This window comes from Cydia pomonella, chromosome 6 (assembly GCF_033807575.1).
Source record: "Cydia pomonella isolate Wapato2018A chromosome 6, ilCydPomo1, whole genome shotgun sequence".
Taxonomy (NCBI): domain Eukaryota; kingdom Metazoa; phylum Arthropoda; class Insecta; order Lepidoptera; family Tortricidae; genus Cydia; species Cydia pomonella.
Window position 1 is genome coordinate 23,780,363 of NC_084708.1, and position 22,349 is coordinate 23,802,711.

At 37.9% G+C, this 22,349-nt stretch overlaps 2 protein-coding genes and 1 long non-coding RNA gene across 5 annotated transcripts in view; 2 read left to right on the forward strand and 1 right to left on the reverse strand.

The window, feature by feature from the left end:
- Positions 1-22,349, reverse strand: part of LOC133519349 (proteasome inhibitor PI31 subunit) — a 495,710-nt gene that overhangs the window by 25,452 nt on the left and 447,909 nt on the right. The gene's annotated exons all lie outside the window — the stretch shown is intronic.
- LOC133519348 (uncharacterized) overlaps positions 1-22,349 on the forward strand; it is a 78,556-nt gene that overhangs the window by 663 nt on the left and 55,544 nt on the right. Inside the window, exon 2 of the mRNA XM_061853385.1 lies at positions 660-711. Within this exon, the coding sequence (XP_061709369.1) occupies positions 660-711 (52 nt within the window). The remainder of the gene's footprint in view (positions 1-659; positions 712-22,349) is intronic.
- On the forward strand, positions 20,287-20,984 carry LOC133518658 (uncharacterized). Its single transcript, XR_009799506.1, has 2 exons — positions 20,287-20,377; positions 20,629-20,984. It is a non-coding gene; the product is annotated as an uncharacterized LOC133518658 (long non-coding RNA).

Here is a 22,349-nt window from a genome sequence, read left to right on the forward strand (position 1 = left end):
TGAAATTATTCCAATGCATCAACATGCAGTGAATAAAAAACTAAACAGGAAAAGATATAACTTATAGTATGGTTTACTTGTTGTATAACAATTTGTAGACAATACTTTAGCTTTAAGACCATAACATAATGAGGATAGTTAAATATAAGTTATCTCTGTTTTTAATATTAGTTAGATTAAATGTAGACATTTTTAAGTCTTATCAGTGCAGCAACCTCTGACCCCTACTGAATCTTGATTTCTTATGACTTATGATACAATAGTTGAGATATGAGAATGTACTCACTTAATATTAAATTTTAAAACCTTTGTAACTGGTACCATTTCTGGGTTACACAAAATTCTTATATGGACAAATTGCATGATAATACTTATCATATAAATCCGCTTCTTGCTAAAGCAGATGTGAACTATGTAATAAATTATTTTTCCCTATTTTTTATTTACTTATAAAAAATGTTTACTTACCTAGTATTTTCAATTGAATTTTTACTTTATTCAAGCCTAGTTTCCTGTCTTTATTTATAAAATACAGTTACCGGATATCATAGCAGACAATATTTAGTATTTCATAGCCGGAATGGCACAAACGGAACTTATAATTTTATCATGTCCATCTGTATGTGTATCCATATATTTTAATGTATATTTTATTTCAGGAGCTACGGTTGTATCATGGAGGGTGAACAATCAAGAACAGTTATTTGTAAGGTAAGTCTAGATTATAAACATTTCAAATAATTTATCATGCATATGTACCTTTCTTGTGTTCGGATTCTTTATTTGGTATGAGTGAAAAAGAGAAGACAGATAGGATTTTCAGGATGTTATTATTATATTACCGTCTCTTACTCATTTGATTGCATGGAAGTTTCCCTGTGCGCCTCGGTAAACATACAATGAGTTATTATGAGTATGTTTATCATGACTTAACTTAGGTAATTTATTTCATAGTATGTTTATCATTGATGCATTTGTTGTCTGATTTGATTATCTCATGCTATACTTTAAGATAATGACTGGCAAAAACCGTTATCAAACAAATCGTGTCTTAGGATGACTGGAGGTTTTTTATCTTCAGGCCATTATATCTAAGGACGAGCCTTACGGGCACTAAGAATGGTGCTAGTTCAGCGGTGTCACGCATGAATTCGAGCCAATCGTGCAGACTAATTAAGTTGGTAGCGATTTTGATAGCCCAGACGGTGGACGGGTTATTTTAAACGTAAAACTACTATGAAATAGGCGGGTCCACACAGAGCGAGCATACGCGCGAGGCAAATTCCTCGCGCACAAAACGGCCAGTGTAGACGTGCCTCGGCCGAGGCGGCGCACTGTAAGCTGAAATTCGGCTCTCATTGACATAGAAACCGAAGTTGTTATTTTTATGTTTTTTTGATCGAAATAGGATTTGCCCAGCATTCTTATGATAACCTATGAGTTTTAGACGATTTGGAATTAAAATTGTCGAGTTATAATTTTTTTTTCAAAATAATGTGTGGAGCAGGAACAAGAAAATCATTATTACTCAAGAACCGCAAAACAAACCGTAATATCCTCCCAAGTGGTTATACTACGATTTTTTTGTGATTTTTGGCATCTTAACGGTACAGTATGTACACACTCGTTCTCGGCCTGTTTCGAGGTCTGACGAGTATGTAAGTGAACATTGGCCTAAGCACGCTTAAAGGGTCTGTCTTAGCCACATGTCATGAAATATCAATCCCGCATGCAAATGCACCCCGGAATCTTTGACACTGCGTAGATTTGCAATTAAAATGACGGTAATTACCGTTGGCGTTCGCCTGTTAATTCTATGTAGGAAGTCGGCTCTTGCATATGGTAATCTTAGAGGCTTGAAGATGGCGTTAGAGATATATAGGAAACTTGGCTATAATAAGGTATTAGAGTCAGATCAAGATAAGTTGGCAGCGATTTTGACGGACTAGACAGTGCAAGTGTTATTTTAAAAATCAAAGTATATGAAATTATGACGTTTACTTAACACTTGCACAAGCTGAGCTATCAATATCGCTGCCGACTTAGCTTGGTCTGACTCTACTACTACTTAGTCAGGTCATAAGTTCTGTCACAAAGATTTTTACTGATAAAAAAGCTTTAGGTACAGATCCCTTATTATTCATACCTATATGAACAAAAAAAAACACTAATTGATCCCTATAAAGCCCCTCACAGACGGAGCGATAAAATACCAAAAGATATCTTATAGCAAAGCACGTACTTACGTACCATGACTACCATGAGTCCACACAGGAAGCTATAATATATATTTTGATATCTTACATCTTATAGCAAAGCATCTTAAGATACCTTTTGATATATAGCTCGGTATATTACGATATATTTTGGTATATTTCGTCTGTCTTGTACTTTAGGTGCTAGACTGACGGCCATATATATTTTGGTATCGTTGGCGTGTGTGGTGCTTAGCTAGTATACTATAAGATATCTGTCGGTATCATATGGTATAATAATATATATTATCAAATGAAGCTGCCTATCAGTTAAACGGTAGGTGTTCATATATCTATACAGTGTATAAAATACAATTCATAACGCTTAAAAATCAATTCTTATGTACATAAAAATATAATATTATGCTGTTGTTTATTCAATTTAACAACTAAATTAAATCTAATAAAATAATTAACATAAATAAAAATATTAAAAAAACCCCCTCCTATGAACAGTCCCCCAGGTCTGTCCCCTGCGGAAGGGTGCCCATAAGGCTGGCTACTGAAATATCATAAATTCAAATCTTATTCAGTCGTCTGTTCATTCACTAACTGCTCAACAGACAGTTCTGGTCAATGATTACACACACATCTACATATGTATCGAATCATTCACTACCTAAGTATTCGTTCAAATCCTTTGGAAATTACCCAGTGTTTCTTAGCCCCGCTACCGTGTTCATTATCCTCAAACTCAGCAAACGAACGAATCGGGACTATGAGAGACCATTCAGCGGAGGCAATGGAGTGTGACCGGCGGAGGTCGCCTGACGGATTGCATTCTTGCGTCGCATTCTATTTTTGATAGTGTCTAGGCAAGTAGGCACGCCCTAACAGTTAGGCCGATCCTTTTTATGCTTGCTTATGTCTTTCGTCTTACCCCGCTACGCACTTTGATTCAAATATGAATGAGTCACTTTCTTTTGCGGTACTACGCTGAGAAAAAAAACCATTTAAAACAATTGAAATTGCATTAACGTTCAATGCTTTCAATAGTTCCATGTGAGCCTATCGAACAAAGTAAATTTTACTGTTCCAAAAAGACAGTAAATTGTACTGTTTTGAGTAGCTAAAATGTAGTGATTAGATTAGTAACTGTTCGTTTGTTTATATCGTTTTTTCAATACTTAGAAATGTTCAAATAGTTAATGTTACTTTTGTATATTACTGTTTTTCAAACATTTGTTGATATTGCACAATGTTAATCTTAATGAAAATCACTTTAATGTGTGGTCGATAGCTCATATTTTTTCAGTGTAACCATTTAAAACTCTGGCATCTAAATATGCCAGCCAAAAACCTACCATAAGGTTTTAAATTTAGAATAGAATTTTGATTGTCATTTCCTTACGTGCCCAATATCATGGGACTCGAGAGGTTAAAGAACAAGATGCAACACGAATATATGGACAAATAAAGCCAAAGTGCACACTTGATTACACACCCGTGGTGTTAAAGTAGTATCAAGAATCAAGTCTATGCAATACGAAAATCCATCTACTTGGGCACGATAGCTAAAAATTAATGTGGCCTTTCTTTGCTTTTGAGTTGCATTATTGGTCATATTTGTGAGGCAGAATACAAGCGAATTCTATGCACTAGGTATTTAGCAAAGGGAAAACGAGTAGCCTCGTGCGATATAGGGTTATAAGGGTTACTTATTGTTAGATAAACGACATTGGGCCCAGTCTTCTAAAGGATGAGGGTTGCAAGTTTGGGAATTAAAACGCGCTCAACCCCACAAAAACAGGGCACGCGTCTCATATCCGATATAATTTCCCCAAGTTTTTGTGTCAAATGCGCCACTTGACCCTTTGTATTATTTTCTTAGTTTTGGTACAACCCTGTTATGCCTTTGTCAGCGCCGAGCTAATGTGTAGGCAACCCTTGGTTTATATTCCCATAGTAATCAAGTGTAGTTTTAAAACCAATTTAACTAATAGCTCTGTGAGCTATAGACCTCGCGATAAGATTCATAAGCTTAAAAAATGTAAAAACAAAAAAAATATTCCGTTGAGTCATCACAGCGTACTCACAATGGTCTTGAGTCCCATAGACCCCAGTGGTACTTACGTCCTTTATGCCAATTTCCACCATTGCGACCTGCAGAGGAGAACATCCGGACATATGAAAGCAGTTTGCCCGAGTCAAAAAGTAGACCTTCGCTGACGCTCCGGTCAAATATGATCTTGATTGTTAACGACTAAGGTACTTAATCTCCAGCCTAGATATGTCCCACTGCTGGGCAAAACCCGTCACGTTGTACAAAAGGGTTATACGCTTTTTAGATAGATACACACAGAAGTTGCACTATCTGGCTTTTTGGCTATTAGTATTTAGTTAAGCGACAGAATGCTCTGACGTTCTGTACCTACTTTCATTTTTTTTAGATCCAGAAATCTACAGAGTAATCACCAACGTTTGCGGGTGTATAATGAATGTGTATTATTACCAGGTTTATCAATTAAAAGCATTATTATTTTAATATTTTTGCGCTGCTGCTGAACTGAGTCAGCACTACTTATACTTACTCTGTGGTTAGCTCCAGCCCTTACACTGGTTCACATCGCGCCATCCCACTAAACGACAACAGCTAAGCATACCTCAATATTTTTCAAACTGCAACTTTATTAGCACTATTATTTATTCTGTGGTTACAATTCTGCCCTTACACAAGTCCACGCCGCTCCATCCCACATCCCACAACACATTAGAACATCAAAGCATACCTCAATATTTTCAAACTGCAACTTAGCACTGTTACTTATCCTGTGGACAATTCCTTACACTGGTCCGCACCGCATCCCACTATAAATGGGAACGCTGGAACAGCGAAGCGAAGCTCCCGGGCTTGTTTTTGTGCGACTGGGCCCGCCCCCCTGCCGATGACTAATGGTCTCCCCGCTAATGCCCAGATAATTTTATGCTCCCGAGGATGACCAGGAGTGTAAGAGCGTCAATGGGTGTTGTTTAACTATAAGGGTTTAAATACGAGTAAATTCAAAAATGGCATTTATATTTTGCACAGATTTTTTTTAGAGTGACCTATCTCTCTAACTCTACAGTTTTCAAATAATTTGGTCACCAACATTGTATTTCTAAAAAAAAAACAACGCAGTTTTGGCGTTCGTTCGGCGTGACGCTCGGTGCAGTAAGCACTAAACATGAAATAAATGATTGTATTTGGCTGCTTTGAATGTAAGTATCAAAAATAATTATTTTCAGGAGGACAACTATAAATATATTTGATCTAACCTAAACTTACGTCAAATATTTTTTATTACGGAAACAAAAATCCACAAAACTATACAGGAACTTAATAAACAGCCTGTAATTATGGTCTGATAAATATATCTCTTATACTCGTCTGTGTATTAGTGCGTTGTCTGCCTAATGCCTACACAATAAAATACACTTCACAACTTGTTATTTGACTGAACAATTTCTCGACTATTTTTTTCCTAATCACTCCCCACTATTTTTGTTACACCTGTATGTTGGATCAATGATCGTTTCGCATGGATATTGTAAATTCGTCTATTGAGTGATATGCTTGTTCAATGAGTATCGTTTTTAGCTTTTTATTGCATATTGTGTCACTGTTTGATTCCTTGATTTCAGTCGGTACTGAGCGCGAGTCATGAAGTGTTGGTCCCATGACGTTTAGTCACTTTTAGGACATTTAGGAGCGAACAGAACATCATATTCATATTCGTACATTTACCTCGTTTTCGTAATTAGTACCTTCTCTATCTCTATCCGCTTACCTATAGCCAAAACTAATCTTTACTACACATATCATATCACAGTCACCCTTCACAGTACATTGGAAGCCGTGTAACATTTGGTCAGTCCCTCTAATATTTCACCACAGCTGTCAGACGCGTGTAATAAGCGATGGGTGTCACTCCGAGAAAAAAATCAACATGTGCGCTCGATCCGAGCACGTGGGTAATGTGGGTTTAGTCGGGCGTTAGTCGATGCGATTTATTAGTCGTTGAATATCTAAATATGTGAGGATTATCAATTTATCACAATATGTCTACAATACAAAGAGTCTCAAGAACATTTTTTTATACTTCGTCGGTGGCAAAGAAGCATACGGCCCGCCTGATGGTCAGCAGTCTTCTTAGCCTATGTACGCCTGCAACTCCAGAGGAGTTACATGCGCGTTCGCCGACCCCCTAACACTCCGCACCGGCAGGAACACAACACTATGAGTAGGGTCTAGTGTTATTTGGCTGCAGTTTTCTGTAAGGTGGAGGTACTTCCCCAGTTGGGCTCTGCTTTAGATCAAAGCGAGATGACATTCACAATGCCCATACCAAATTTTAGAAATTTAAGATTTGTATGTTTGGTATTAGTTTCGTGAAATTGCGAGCGAGTATCAGTTACAGATACAAAACTTCTACTCGAATTCATAACTTGGATTGTATGGCTTATTGGTAGCTATGAGGCACTTATTGAGACTAGCTCAAGATCGGGAAAGGTGAGGTTGAAAAAGGCTAAAATGATGAAGGAACTCTCTTTAATAAGGTTTACAGTTTCAGAAAAAAGAAGCTCTTAAACATAGTCTGCTAGTTACAAAAGAATACATATTAAAACACAATTTAACTAAATGCAAAATTTTACGAGTAGATTGATTCTTATTCTTATAAGCACAGCCCATTTCCTTTACTTTTTTTAACAACAATTTTACAGATTCTTTGTTGTCTGATTATTTTATGTTCTCGTCACTGTTCTACAGTCACAAACTACAGTGAAACATCGATAAACTAGCAGTTCGATGGTTCGGTTATTTCGGTACATCAAGTAATCCGGTATTAAAATAGAGGTGCAAGTGGCCAATCTGTGTCCAAGTTTCCTATTTACGCTTACATTATCACATTGCCTTCTATTTAAAAGTGTTAAAAACCAGATAACGTCGAGTTTTCTTTGAACTTATTATTTAAGTATAGTACCACGTCATATTTAAGAAACATATCTAAATATATGCAACTTGCTCTAATTTTCAGCAATCCGAATTTTCCACTAATCCGGCTCTCTTGTGTCAGCGTTAGTGACGGATTAACGGGATGGTACTGTATTCATCATGGTTCCTAGCAGAAATGATATGGAAAGGTTTTTTTCAAGTGCCCAGTGACCTCGTGAACTTTCTCAGTCACTTATACCATTATAACAATAGTATAGTATACCATGTGGGCTGACAACCATTTTGCATAAAAATAAAAAGTTAGGTCAAGCAACACCGCCTATATTACTATAATCGTTTACAAGACCTTTTTTAAGGTTTCTTTCCAAAAGGGTAAAACGAAACACCTATTACTAAGACTCCGCTGTCCGTCCGTTTGTCACCAGGCTGTATCTCATGAACCGTGATAGTTAGACAGTTGAAATTTTCACAGATGATGTACTTCTGTTGCCGCTATAACAACAAATACTAAAAAGTACGGAACCCTTGGTGGGCGAGTCCGGCAAACTTGGCCGGTTTTTTGCTTCCAATTCTTGCGTAGACGGTCGATAGAGCGGAAAGAGCGAAGCGCTGCCTTTCTGACTGTCGGCCTGATTCGAACTTTAAGATACGTTTAAAATTTCCTAAAGATACGATATGGATTGGATACGTCAGTGTCAAAAGTGACGTTTTTGTTTAAAGAAACGTCTGTATGAGCGCCCTATTACATATACAAATCCAGATTTTTTGGCCTATAAGAAAACCCACCAAAATTATATACGTACTTATGACGTTTTTCCCCACTCCTGACGTCCTGACTTCCTGTCGTTCTTCAAAATACTTTTTCTGATTATTACACTTTTTGACTTTATCCTTGCGAGTGTTATTTCATTTTTGCACTGTCATCCTAATCTTATTTTCCACAATCAAATTAAGTAAATAATCAACGGCTACACGCCGAATTATATAGCAATTAATACGAAATCAATTTAGGAGCACGTATTGTGAGGATGCAATTTGGCGTAGAGACAAAAACTCGTCTCTGAGCGCCTCTAACAAACGACCAGGGATGCCATTCCATAAGCTTGCCGAGATACCGAAGCATAGTCGAACGTGTAAGCGAGCCAGCTTAATTGTCATCTATCTACCTATTGATGTAGTATAATTAACACTTTCATTGCCAGGCCAAAACTCAAGTCCACCGCTGAATGCCGGCGTAAATACAAACATCTATATAAGACTCCCCCGTGGAGTCCAAACGCGCACTCGGCGAATAAACAACGCTGCACGCCAAGAACTCCGCTGGGGAGTTCATTTATTTCTATGCCGTATGCCGACGACTCCTCTAGGGAGTCCAGGGCTGTCACAAAGGACAAAATTGCCAACGCCATGCATTTTTAGTTGCATAGTGAGCATAAATACATATTATATTAGGGAGGTATGTCGGATACCTAAACTTTATTTACTAGGCTAGCTATAGTATAAAGCTGCGTACGAATTTGAGCGGCTAAAAAACGAGGTATAGTGACAACCCTGAAAAATCGTCAGTTTTGTAAGAACTCGCTAGAGGAGTCGGATGGCATGGCCTTTAGTCATCTATAATTGTATAGTACGAACTCCCTAGTGGAGTTCTTGGCAGTGAAAGTGTTAACTGGATTCACAATCACCCGAAAAAAATGGCCCCACAAAACTAATGCTCGATCGGCTTGGGCGTGACTTTTGCTTCTAGTCTCGTTTCGGCCGTCAACAGGGACATCTGTCGGGTTATTCCCACTAGTTACCACCAAGTTGTTACCAGTGGTATTGAACGCTAACCAAATTTTGGTGGTAACTACTGGAAAAAAAAATTCCCACCTTTTACCAGTGGTAACTACTTATGGGAAAAAAAATCCCAGTAGTTATCACCAAATCGAGTTGGTGGTAACTAGTGGGAATTATTTTCCCAGTAGTTACCAGTGGTAAAAGGTGGGAAAAAAATTCCCAGTAGTTACCACTGGTAACAACTTGGTGGTAACTAGTGGGAATAACCAACTGTCACATATGACGAAATTTCTGTGAAATAATAGCAAAACAACAAGAAATACGGAACCCTAAAAAGGATAGCATATATTTCCTTCAGTGAGTTCTATTGATATTTTAACAGAACTTCACAATAGTTCTGTTAAAATATTTATAAAATATATCATTCGTCGTAATTTAATTGTGTTTAATAATTCATTCACTCGGTTTATGATCAACTTACGAAAACGTCATTTAACCATAAAGCATTCAATGTTTTGAAAAGTGCGTTTGCCAATTCAACACTCAAATTGTATATTGTATCGCATTAACTTTACTTTTGTATGAAATACTTGATAAAAATGATAAAGAAGCGTTATTAACTTTTTTGCATCTACTAGAACGCATTTCCTAATGTCAGTTTCCTCCATATACGAGTATTTTGACATATTTCTTATGCATTAGGCGTTCATTTGTTTAAATACGTCAATGTATCTACCGGTTAAAATTGCAAATTATTACGCTTTTAATATTTTTTTTTTCTCTGGTTATACCTATTTATACTCTGGCAACCCAACTTTGTCAGTAAAAAAAGGCGCAAAATTCTAAACTCTGTTGTAAATGTTTTTGGTGTCCCGTTTGGTGTTCTGTTGGTCGTTTTCTTATTAGATCCTTACAGTTGGTATAACCTCCAGAAGCTCTGTATAGCATTTTATTATGTACTTTTTCCTACTCCTCTACTGTTATCTGTCATTTATGCATTCATTAACACGAATATAAGAACATACATAAAAGATTTCAAGAAAAGTCTATATTGTCTATTCCTCATAAAAGCTCTTGTGCTTTTATAAGCTATAATGTTACTGCGATTAATGGCTACCAACCTAACAAAACCAAAACGAATACAGTTTTAAACTAAGTGCATTGCTGCCAACTTACAAAATATTCATTTCGTTGCATAGTAAAAATAATTACTTCATAAGTCAGAAACACGCATGTGACACCCGTAATATAGCAACACCCATAGACTACGAAGACCGCTTAGCGTTGCTTGTTAGTCTCCGTAGGCTACGGTGGCCAAAATTGAGAAAAAACTGTCCAAAAAATTAATTTAGCAAGTAGCAAGTACCAGGGCCTCATGAGTTACGAGGAGGTGTCGCCGACCGGCCGGCCGCGGCCCGGGGCGGGCCGGGCGCGTAACAAGGTATGCTCACGCGTCTTGGCTATATACTTTTGCTGTAATTTGTTTACCTAAATTAAGATTTATTTTTGTTGACTCGTAGGAAAAATATTGTATGTAACTGTTGCATAAAATACTATTATTTATGTGAAGGTTCGAAATTGAAAACAAAACGGTTGCTTCTGGAACTCAGGAGAATAAACCACATTACACTTCCCGACCTCGATTTAACCACAAATTGCACGGTGGATGGATCTTGATACTGATGTTGGTTATACTTATAACTGGTTAATCGGAAAGCGAATATCTAAATTTAAAGATCGTCTTTATAGGCCAATGAAATTAGATGTATTATAAGTTTTGGCAAAAATTTCATTTTTCGTACAAGCTTTTATCGCTGACTGTACTTTTCTTTCCACAGACAACTAATACTCATCGAGACAGTTCTAAAAATCCCAAACACAATTATCACAGAGTTCCCATGGCCACTTCCTCTTTCCATCAGATCAGCTCGATGGTACCATAATATTGCTTTGTCATCCGACTTACATATTAAAATTTTAGCTCAATCGGAATCCGGGAAGTGGATCAAATTTAGCTTCCAAGATTTGCCCCACACAAACATACATATTACATATTAATGGGGCAAGTTAAATAAAAGCTTATGAAAAGCGTTTTGAGGAATTAATTCTCTTCAAGCTGGAAAACGTTTTAAAACCTTCATTTGGTCCTAAATGCGTGTAATCCGAGTTTGGGCAATCCTAGGAGAATTTTGGTAACCTTAAGAGATCAATTTTCTCTTGGATTGCCAAAACATTCGATGTAAAAGTTGTAAAAGGAATCCACCATCAATTACAATGGCACTACCAGCAAGGTTTGGTGGATCAGACCGGTGAAAAAGCGTTTTCGGATTTTTTACATGATCATACCAATACCACTTCTTCCTCGCGTTGTCCCAGCATTTTACCATGGCTCATGCATGGGGTCCGCTTGACAACTAATCCCAAGATTTGGCGTAGGCACTAGTTTTTACGAAAGCGACTGCCATCTGACCTTCCAACCCAGAGAGTAAACTAGGCCTTGTTGGGATTAATCCGGTTTCCTCACGATGTTTTCCGTCACTGAAAAGCGACGGGTAAATATCAAATGATATTTCGTACATAAGTTTCGCAAAACTCATTGGTACGAGCCGGGGTTTGAACCCGAGACCACCGGATTGCAAGTTGCACGCTCGTACCGCTAGGCCACCAGAGCTTCAAAAATAAATCATTGATTATCTCCAAAATGGAGTTAATTAGAATACCGGTTTCTTTGAGAAAGTTACTTAGTTTAAGCTCAGGAATACACCATTGAAATTAACGGACTTAAAAATAAACACCGTGTAGATCAGGGAAGTCACGAATGGCGCATTCTTTACATTCGCGAATGCGAATGTGAATCCGAGTGTCCAGGAATGCGAATGCGAATGTACAGGATGCGAATGTCCTAATGCGAGTGCGAATACGAATGTTAGGTAATATGAAGTTGTTATTATCATTCCAAATAACTACTGGATACAGGTCATATCAGTTGTCATTACTGCCTGCCTGCTTATTAAATAATAATAATAAATAATAATTAGAAAAAATCTGTTAGTACTGATAACCGATGATGAGCCTTTCGCGAGCGCGGCCCTACAATCGGTATTGGATATAGACACATCACTATAGCGCGGCAAGGACTGACAGATGAGCATCGCGGTGATGGCAGCGCCGTTGTGGAGTTTTCACAAGTTATGTCTGTTTAATTGTATAAAACCATTATTTGATGATGATTGGTGTATTTAGTTTAACACAGGGACCGGAAAACCCGTTCATTTGCCTTACCCGTTCGAATGGGTAACCCCTTCATACGATAAGCTAATCGTTTGGGTAACCCGTTCAACCGGTTACCCAAAAATAATGATAACCCGTATTATTCAGATTAACCTAATCGTAACAAGTGGTTACCGCTTACAGGAGCTGATTCGGTTTGTGTTTTGCGTGTACTAACCGGTAACCTTTCGGTTTAGGGTAAGCCTTACCCCTCTCCCGCGTCTTTCCCCCGCCGCTGCGGCACCGCGGCAGAGATGGGCATTACGTAATTGATTCGATAGGTATATTGTAACTACCGACGTAAAAGTACTTTTCGTTAATGTTGACTTACTATATAGATGCTTATTTGTATCCGGTTTATAACAGGTTTTAGTAAGATGGCGGCCAGACACTTTGTCATAAAAATCATCATTTTTAGGTTTTAGGGAGTTCCGATTTCGAAAATGATGACGATTTTGGAATTCAAGATGGCGGCCATGCAGTAAGTCATAAAAGTCGCCATGTAAATCGGTTTTTAGGTTTATGGGAGTGCAGATTTAGAAAAAGATGACCATGTTGGAGTCCAAGATGGTGACCATGTACTATGTCATAAAAATCGTCATGGATGTCGTTATATAGGTTTTAGGGAGTGCAGATTTCGAAAATCATGACTATTTTGGAATCCAAGATGGCGGCCATGCAATTTGTCATAAAATTCGCAATGGATGGAGTCCAAGATGGTGACCATGTCATAAAAATCGTCATGGATGTCGTTTTATAGGTTTTAGGGAGTGCGGATTTCTAAAATCATGACTATTTTGGAATCCAAGATGGCGGCCATGCAATTTTTCATAAAAGTCGTCATGGATGTCGTTTTATACGTTTTAGGGAGTGCGGATTTCGAAAATGATGACCATTATGAGTCCAAGATGGCGGCCATGCAATTTGTCATAAAAGTCGTCATGGATGGAGTCCAAGATGGTGACCATGTACTATGTCATAAAAATCGTCATGGATGTCGTTTTATAGGTTTTAGGGAGTGCGGAAATCGAAAATGATGACCATTTTGAAATCAAAGATGGCGGCCACACATATTGTCATAAAAGTCATCTTGGTAGTCGTTTTTTAGGTTTTAGGGAGTGCGGATTTCGAAAATCATGACTATTTTGGAATCCAAGATGGCGGCCATGCTTTTTGTCATAAAAGTCGTCATGGATATCGTTTTATAGGTTTTAGGGAGTGCGGATTTGGAAAATGATGACTATTTTGGAATCCAAGATGACGGCCACGTACTATTTAATAAAAGACATCATGGATGTCGTTTTATAGGTTTTAGGGAGTGCGGATTTCGAAAATGATGACTATTTTCGAATCCATAATGGAGGCCATGCAATTTGTCATAAATGTCGTCATAGATGTCGTTTTATAGGTTTTAGGGAGTGCGGATTTCGAAAATGATGACCATTTTGAAATCAAAGATGGCGGCCACATATTTTGTCATAAAAGTCATCATGGAAGTCGTTTTTTAGGTTTTAGGGAGTGCGGATTTCGAAAATCATGACTATTTTGGAATCCAAGATGGCGGCCATGCTTTTTGTCTTAAAAGTCGTCATGGATATCGTTTTATAGGTTTTAGGGAGTGCGGATTTCGAAAATGATGACTATTTTGGAAGCCAAGATGACGGCCACGTACTATTTAATAAAAGTCATCATGGATGTCGTTTTATAGGTTTTAGAGAGTGCGGATTTCGAAAAAGATGTTCATTTTGGATTTCATGATGCCGACCATGACATATGTCAGAAAAATAGTCATGGATGTCGTTGTATAGGTTTTACGGAGTGCGGATTTCGAAAATCATGACTATTTTGGAATCCAAGATGGCGACCATGCAATTTGTCATAAAAGTCGTCATGGATGTCGTTTTGTAGGTTTTAGGGAGTGCGGATTTCGAAAGTCATGACTATTTTGGAATCCAAGATGGCGGCCATGCAACTTGTCATAAAAGTTGTCAAGGATGTCGTTTTAAAGGTTTTAAGAAATGTGGTTTTCAAAAATGATGAACCTCAACCATGTGTATCGTAAAGAACTCGTCAAGACATTTAAAATGAGCCTAAACTCGATAGCATTATGGGAAGTCATCGATGAGTTCCGCTGACACCTTCCGATTCCACCATCAGACCCTTGCCACCATGTGTATCGTAAAGAACTCACCAAGACCTTTTAAATGAGCCCAAACTCGATAGCATTACTAGTAGTTATCGATGAGTTCCACTGACACCTTCCGATTCCACCATCAGACCCTCGCCACCATGTGTATCGTAAAGAACTCGTCAACATATTTAAAATGAGCCCAAACTCGATAGCATTACTTGTAGTTATCGATGAGTTCCATCGATACCTTCCCATTCCACCATCAGACCCTCTCCCCCATGTGTATCGTAAAGAACTCGTCAAGACCTTTAAAATGAGCCCTAACTCGATAGCATTACTAGTAGTTATCGATGAGTTCCATCGACACCTTCCGATTCCACCATCAGACCCTCTCTACCATGTATATCGTAAAGAACTCGTCAAGACCTTTAAAATGAGCCCTAACTCGATAAAATTATTAGAAGCCATTGATGAGTTCCACTGACCCAGGAGATGTGCACAGACAGCAAACGATAAAGAAAGTGACAATAATAGGAGTAATAGGTACTAAACAAAAATATACCAAAATCAATGCAACGCCTTACCATATTAGGTAATTTGCCTTAAACCTTAGCATATGTTTTGAAATCTACGTTGTGCGCTACTTGACTTAACGTACACTTTTGTTTGAATTAGCAATATTAGGTCGGCAAATTACAAAGCCTTTGACAAATACCGACTGCCGCCGCGCCGCGCCGCTAGGGAATGCAAAAACCGGAAGTTTTTCAAAACCGGTTTTTTCTTCGGTTTTACCACAAAAAAAACCGAAACCGGTTAAAACCGGTTTCGGTTTTTAGAATCAACAATTCTTAAATTCATCGCCATGGAATAAAGAAAAGATTGCTTCACGTGTAAAAACGAATGCTAGTATAGTATGAGGGTTGCTACTTATATATCCGGAAACAAAAAAACAAACGTACACGGCTGAAAATGGTTTTATTGTTTTTCAAAGTATTCCCCTTGATGATCTATGCACTTTTGCATTCGTGTGAACCAATTTTTGAAGCACTTCTACCACTCCGCCTGAGGTACCTCCATAACGTGTTGTTTGAATGCGTCGACAGCATCTTCAGCGGTCGAAAATCGTTGACCGCGTAATTTATTTTTTTATATTGGGAATTAAATAAAAATCATTGGGTGCCAAGTCAGGGCTGTACGGCGGATGACCCGTTAATTCACATTTTGACCTTCCAAAAATAGAGTTGTTTCGCGTGACGTATGACAGCTGGCATTGTCATGATGAAGAATGATTCTTCGTCGCTGGTTAGTTTTACGAATTTGTTCAAATACTTCCGGTAAGCGAATGGTCGTGTACCAATCTGAATTAACCGTTTTACGGTTTTCTAGTGGCACTGTAGCTACATGGCCATTAATACCGAAGAAGCAGGCCACCATTTGTTTCAATGTACTTTTTGCACGAGTAACTTTCGTAGGGTTCGGCTCATTTTGAAACACCTATACCGTTGATTGTTGCTTCGTTTCGGGATCGCATGCAGATCCAGGATTCGTCACCTGTATAGATGTCATAAACGGCCTTTGAGTCACCACGGTTATATTTTTTTAACATTTTATTGCACCATTCAACGCGAGCATCTTTTTGCTCCTTAGTTAAGTTGTGCGGTATCCAACGCGAACAATTTTTTTTTACAGCTAAATGATCATGTAATATGCTATTAATGCTAGTCATAGAAATACCCAGTGTCGCCTCTATCTCGCGGTACGTAACATGTCGGTCGTCCATTATAAGTTTTCGCACAGCCTCAATATTTTGTGGTACAACGACCGATTTTGGGCGACCTGCCTTAACTTCGTCCGTAAGCATACTACGTCCACGATTGAACTCACTAAACCAGTGATACACAGTAGTTTTAGATGGAGCTTCATCACCAAAAGTTGAAGTTAGTTCTATGCACTGTTGTTGCGTTAAACCACGCCGAAAATCATAATAAATCATAGCACGAATATTTTCACGAGTGAGTTCCATTCTTGCAGCGAGATGACATTTAAAACCCGTCAAAAACAAAACACTAGCGTTAATAAGAAAGAAAAAATATACCGGCCAGTACTTAAACAAGTTAAAATTTTATGGATTAAGACATTTATTATCTCATAAAGAAGTTCAAATTTTACCATGGAGGTCAAATATATTATTTAAGAAGATTGTAATCCCGGTTTCCGGATATATAAATAGCAACCCTCGTTATACACGATTTTATCACGAAATTAAAGACAGAATATCTGACTATTTTATTGTATTGTATGGGAATTGTCAAATGACTTAATGTTATTTGTAACTAGGAATAGGAACAAACCAATTATATAAAATTACTTTTTTGGTTTGTTGATCAAACTAACACAACACCACATTATTTGATTTGATGTCGATTCAACCGGTTTAGGACCGATTTACACCCTTATAATGAATAAAACATGCAACTTAGTTAAATAAATAAAAAACCGAAAAAAACCGAAACCGGTTTTTTCAAATTCTAAAAACCCGGTTTTGGGTTTCCGTCAAAAAACCGGTTTTAACCGGTTTTTTCGGTTTCGGTTAAAACCGGTTTGCATTCCCTACGCGCCGCGCACTCGCACGTGCACGTAGGGAATGGAACCTCCGTGTTTCGCGTCGGGCGCTACGTTAATAGACCATATGCAGTTTACGTAAAAGCTAAAACAGCTTGTTCGTATTTAATCAGCGCTTGAAGCGATAACCCTTTCCCGGGTTTTTAATATCGGTAAGCGCTAACCTGAATTAATTCAAATAAAAGGATTAGCTTCTTAACCGGTAAGCCAATCAAAAGCTTACCGAAATGAAGCGGTTTTTGGAACACAGCTTTACAATAACCCGGGTTTTTGAACGGGTTAGGGTAAGCGGGTCCGGTCCCTGGTTTAACAGTACATAAAACATATGTTACCTTAAAACGGGATGTTATAAAGTGATGGAAAGTACTGTCTACTGGTTATTCTTTGAAAATAGTTTGAGCGCACTGCTCATATTGGGAGCGTGCACGACTGTCACGCAACCTAGTGTCCGCAATTCTAGGGGAAAACGTCAATTCACTGCATCTTATAAAACTACTCCAAAACTAAAAACTACTGAACGGATTTTCATAGGACTTTCATCTATCAATAGAGTGATTCTTGAGGAAGGCTTAAGTATATATAACTTGTTAAGGTTTTGTGTAAATTGTTTGAAATATAACGATGTTGTCGAAAAAAATCACGCTGGCTAGGAGCTTTAATCGAAAACGCTGCCTAATCCGTTTGAGCTATAACACCACAATGTATGGTGGGGTTGTTTCTCATTCATAGGTCTACAAAAAAGTCCGCGATGTGAAATGTCTATCTTTTAAGGATAACTTACTATATCCATTCTTAACTTCTAGAAAAAAGATCACGTAATATGTGGCATTTGCAAAGCTATTTACATGGATACATTATTAACAATTATCAAAATAAATACGTTAGTTATATTAAGCATTTCATACAGATTACAATGGTCCCTTACACCATACAATTGAAATGAATATTTCAGGAGTAATCGTAAATCAAAGTTTCATTTCGAGCCATATAATTGTACGAAATGTTAAAGACGCTATCCGCAGTTAGTTCAAATTTTTACCACCTTATGCGCTGGGATCGCTTTACTTACCCCCACCACGCACTTCGCACGGTCCCAATCCCAATATGAGTCGATGAGACAGGACACGACCTGCGCACATTCGCATTCGCAAAACATTCGCTTCATTTGATGTGAATGCGAATGTCGATGCGAATGTTTAAAATGATGCGAATATTCGTATATACGAATGCCAGTATTTGTGACAAGAGCCCCTAGTGTAAATTTATTCGATTTCGAAACGTGACGTACGCGTTTGCGTTAAGTCTCATTTAGTATCGGATTTAGACACAGCGCGCCAAGCGGAACGTTTTGGAAACTCAAAATCCCATACAAAATGAGACTTAACGCAAACGCGTACGTCACGTTACGCCATCGAATAAATTTACACTAGGGGTACAGATCTGTGGGTTTGCCCGAACGTTGGATTCGCGCCATAGCAATGGGAACATTCAGCCGCTAATGATTCTATGGGCACATTATATTTATAGCTATATTACATACTATCCACGACCGAAAAGACATATAACCAAGACACTCGTGCTGACATCGGACTCTTCGCAGTTCAGTTAATGAGCCACAATTCGTTTGTTCTTAATCTAAGATGGTTAAAGCGTAATATCCCTTTTCAACCGACTTCAAAAGGAGATTCTTAATTGGTATTACCTATGTATTATTTCTGAAATCATCTTGCATAGGAGAAACGATTTGGAATTATTTAGTTATTTAAAATACAAGTGCGAAAAAGTAGGACATTCGCAACGAGTGGTGATAAATACGGGAATAAGCAGTTTTCGTGCCCATGTCGAAAATTTAAAGGGCTATAGCTAGGGCTACAAGTGCAGAAAATAGGAAATTCGCAACGAGTGGTGATAAACCAAAACACGACCGAAGGGAATTGCCTATTCGCATGTGTATTGTACAACGTTTTACAGTACATGTGGCTCTTATGTTTCGACATATGCACGGAAAGTGCTCATTCCCGCACGGGTGCGGGAAAGTAGCACCATATGTACCGTAAAACTTATTACGATACACGCGCGAATAGGTAATTCGCAATTCGTGTCGATTTAAAACACTCCCTTCGTTGCGTATTTCCTACTTTTTCGAACTGGAATGGTCATTGGAGCTGATGGGATTATGTAGGAATAGAAGGGAATCTTGAAAATAGGCATGTTGTACGAGTAACATAAATATCTACTTGTAATCAGTATTATAGGCATAAGCGAGGTATGTGTACGACGGACCCACCAGCGTGAGCGTTTTGTGAATCCGCTCGAAGCGTGTTTTCGTGGCTTTAAGGTTTAACGCATTTAATAATCAGATAACCCTCATAACCAAAGACATTAGCGTCTCACTTTAATGCGGCAAAATATAATTGTCTCTATCTATCCTCCCGTGACGTAAATGGCGCGAGCAGGACGCAATAAATCCAAATTAATTTATGCGTCGTGTGCGACCCGATATTAGGAGAGAGGTCGTAAACCATTTCAATAATCTGAATTATTACGTTGTCTGTAGCCAATTGAAAATGGCAGTTAGAAAAGCGAAGACTTCAAAACTCTACATACATGGTCCCATGTTATGACGTAAAATTTAATTTCGCTTAGTTTTAGTAACAACACGATTGCCATCATCATGCCCATTTTCCAACTTCATTTGGGGCCGGCATTCTTTTTTTTTTATACCATGATAGTAGGCCCGCCTGATAAGCAGTCACCGTAGCCTATGGACGCCTGCAACTCCAGAGGTGTTACATGCGCATTGCCGACCCTTTGAAAGCCTGTACCAAGGCCTGTCGACTTCCTTAGAAAGACATGACGCTTCATAATTGCGCATGTGTGGTCTGACCTTCTGGAAATAGATACCAGTTATTAATATAAAAATATTTTGTTACAGCAACATTGCTCTTATCTGACTTTGTCTATTCAACTTTGGGAACAAATAAAATCATTTTTATCAAATATTTTGATTTATGTCATACTACCATATGTAAATTATTATTATTTTATATAAATTATTACCTATTTCAGTTTGTCTTTGTCTATGTTCTTAAAACTATGGAGGTCAGAGGCACATATACCCTCCATAAAGCCTTGCACTTGGGTCTGGCCGGTTAGAACATAGACAAAAGTCTGCAATGTCAATGCTGTCAAAGTCATTGACGCAAAACTATTTTCATTTTCAAAACTATCAGTTTTCATATAAAATGATTAAATAACGATTTATGTTGTTGAAATAGATATAATTGATTAATATTAAAATTAAAAATCCACCGCACAGTATCTCCGCTCAGACTCGGTTAAAGTTTAATCCATTGTACTAAACTAAGAAACAACAATTATTTCAAGGTAAGAAATATTTTAATCTATTAATAAAATAAGTGTACTACTGCCAAATTCAAATATATAAATTTAATCTTACCACCCTCTTAGGTCGCACGGCCGCCCTATCGCATCCAAAATTACAATCTAAATTCATCATAGATGTAAAATCTAACATTGTTTTAGCTGGCAATTTAGAACTCTGGTAGCTATTAGCAAGGTTAGTAATTAGGGACATAGGTTATAGTATTGTTTAAAATGTGACTGTTTTGTTTTAGAGGGTGAACGTGAGCAAAAAATCCTTGGGCGTATATCATTTCCTTGGAAAGGCTCAAAATCAAAAGGCACGGATCCGCCACATAATTGTGACTAGTTGTAGTTTCCCGGTGACCATCAACAAGACCGCTGCACTGAGCTGTGGAGCAGAAAGTGTCCGACAATCGGATAGATGTAATAACAACTTTGTCTGTCATATATTCATGTAATTTTTAGTTTTTTGGGCTGATATATGTGATATGATTACAAGTTACACTAATTGCAATTGTGGAGTAAAATCAGATGTGCCAAAGATCATGTTTTAGATATATAAAAAGCTATATTAAATGCAATAAATAGTATATGTATATATATAAAATTGTTTTTATCATGAAGATTTTAATGACTTCTATTTATTGTTATGAAGGTGATCTGGGAATTAAAACATGCGCTAAATATTAGACGACCTAAACATAAATAACGCCTTAAAAAAATCAAAAGATAATCACACGCACAGGATAGGTTAACTATTTGGTACCCACATCAATAATGAACCGAAATTACCGACCTGTGGTCTCATTGAATAAAATTCATATAGGTATGTAGATATTATATGGAAGTGTCACAGTTAGTTCAACAAGCCCCGTCCGATACATAAATTTGTATAGAAAATGACTTTTTTCCTGCCTATTGTATGTTTTTCGAACGAATTAAGCTCTTTTGATCCTAAAATATAGGAATAAAAATATTTATAACTTGATAATAAACTGTATTGTTACCTTTTATATTGAAAAAACTTTAAAATATAGATATCATTATCTCTTAGGACAAAAGATGCCTGTGATTTTGATTAATATGTAACATAATATTTTTTTATTTGATAAATACTAATTTAAAAACCTCACCCCAACAAAAACAAAAAATGAAAAAATACAAAAAGAAATTCCGTCGCCGGGATTCGAACCCAGAACCACTAGCTAGAACTGGATCACTACCTACAAAAACCCGCCAGGCTAAACCGCTTGTCAATTTTAGTACTGAGATACAAAGAGAGCGCCACTAGTATAAACGAACTTTTGAAAGGGGCATTTTTTTGTATGGAGTTAGCGTTCTTCTCCTAGTGAGTATTATATTCTTTGGCCTGTACACTCCTTTTTTGAAGAACCCTATACTGTACTCTCGGGAAAACCTCGGCAGGGAGCTCATACCACAGCCGGAGCGTCCGCGGGAGGAAATTCCTCTTAAACCGCACAGTGCGCGACCATTTAAGCTCTTTTGTATGAGGATGAACACCCTGCTGACACTGACTGACTGACTGGCCTTCTTGTGCGTCTGCGCCAGGACAATCTGGCTTGTCAATGGTGAGATGTTTTGCATCTTCAGGTCTCTTGACAGTGGACCACCGGGAAGGCCGATTTTTGAATTCCGAGTGCTCGATTTCGTGTGTGCGTGTGATTCAATTTATCTCCACTACTAGGCATTTAGATTCTACTAATATAATTAAAATCGAGTGGTCAATACCACTAGATTCCCAATTTCTATTGCTCGTATTTCTAAAATATCAATTGGCCGTTTTCCACGAATTCGCTCGAAACTCAAAAATCAGCCCCCTGCTCCTTGCTTGGTGGTGATATTGAGCACGGATTTCACGGAATTGTTGTCGTCCCTTGGGGTCTGCCCTCTCTGAGTTTTTCAGTTACAGGTATATGTACTGCAAACCGTAAAAGACCCATTTCATTACGTA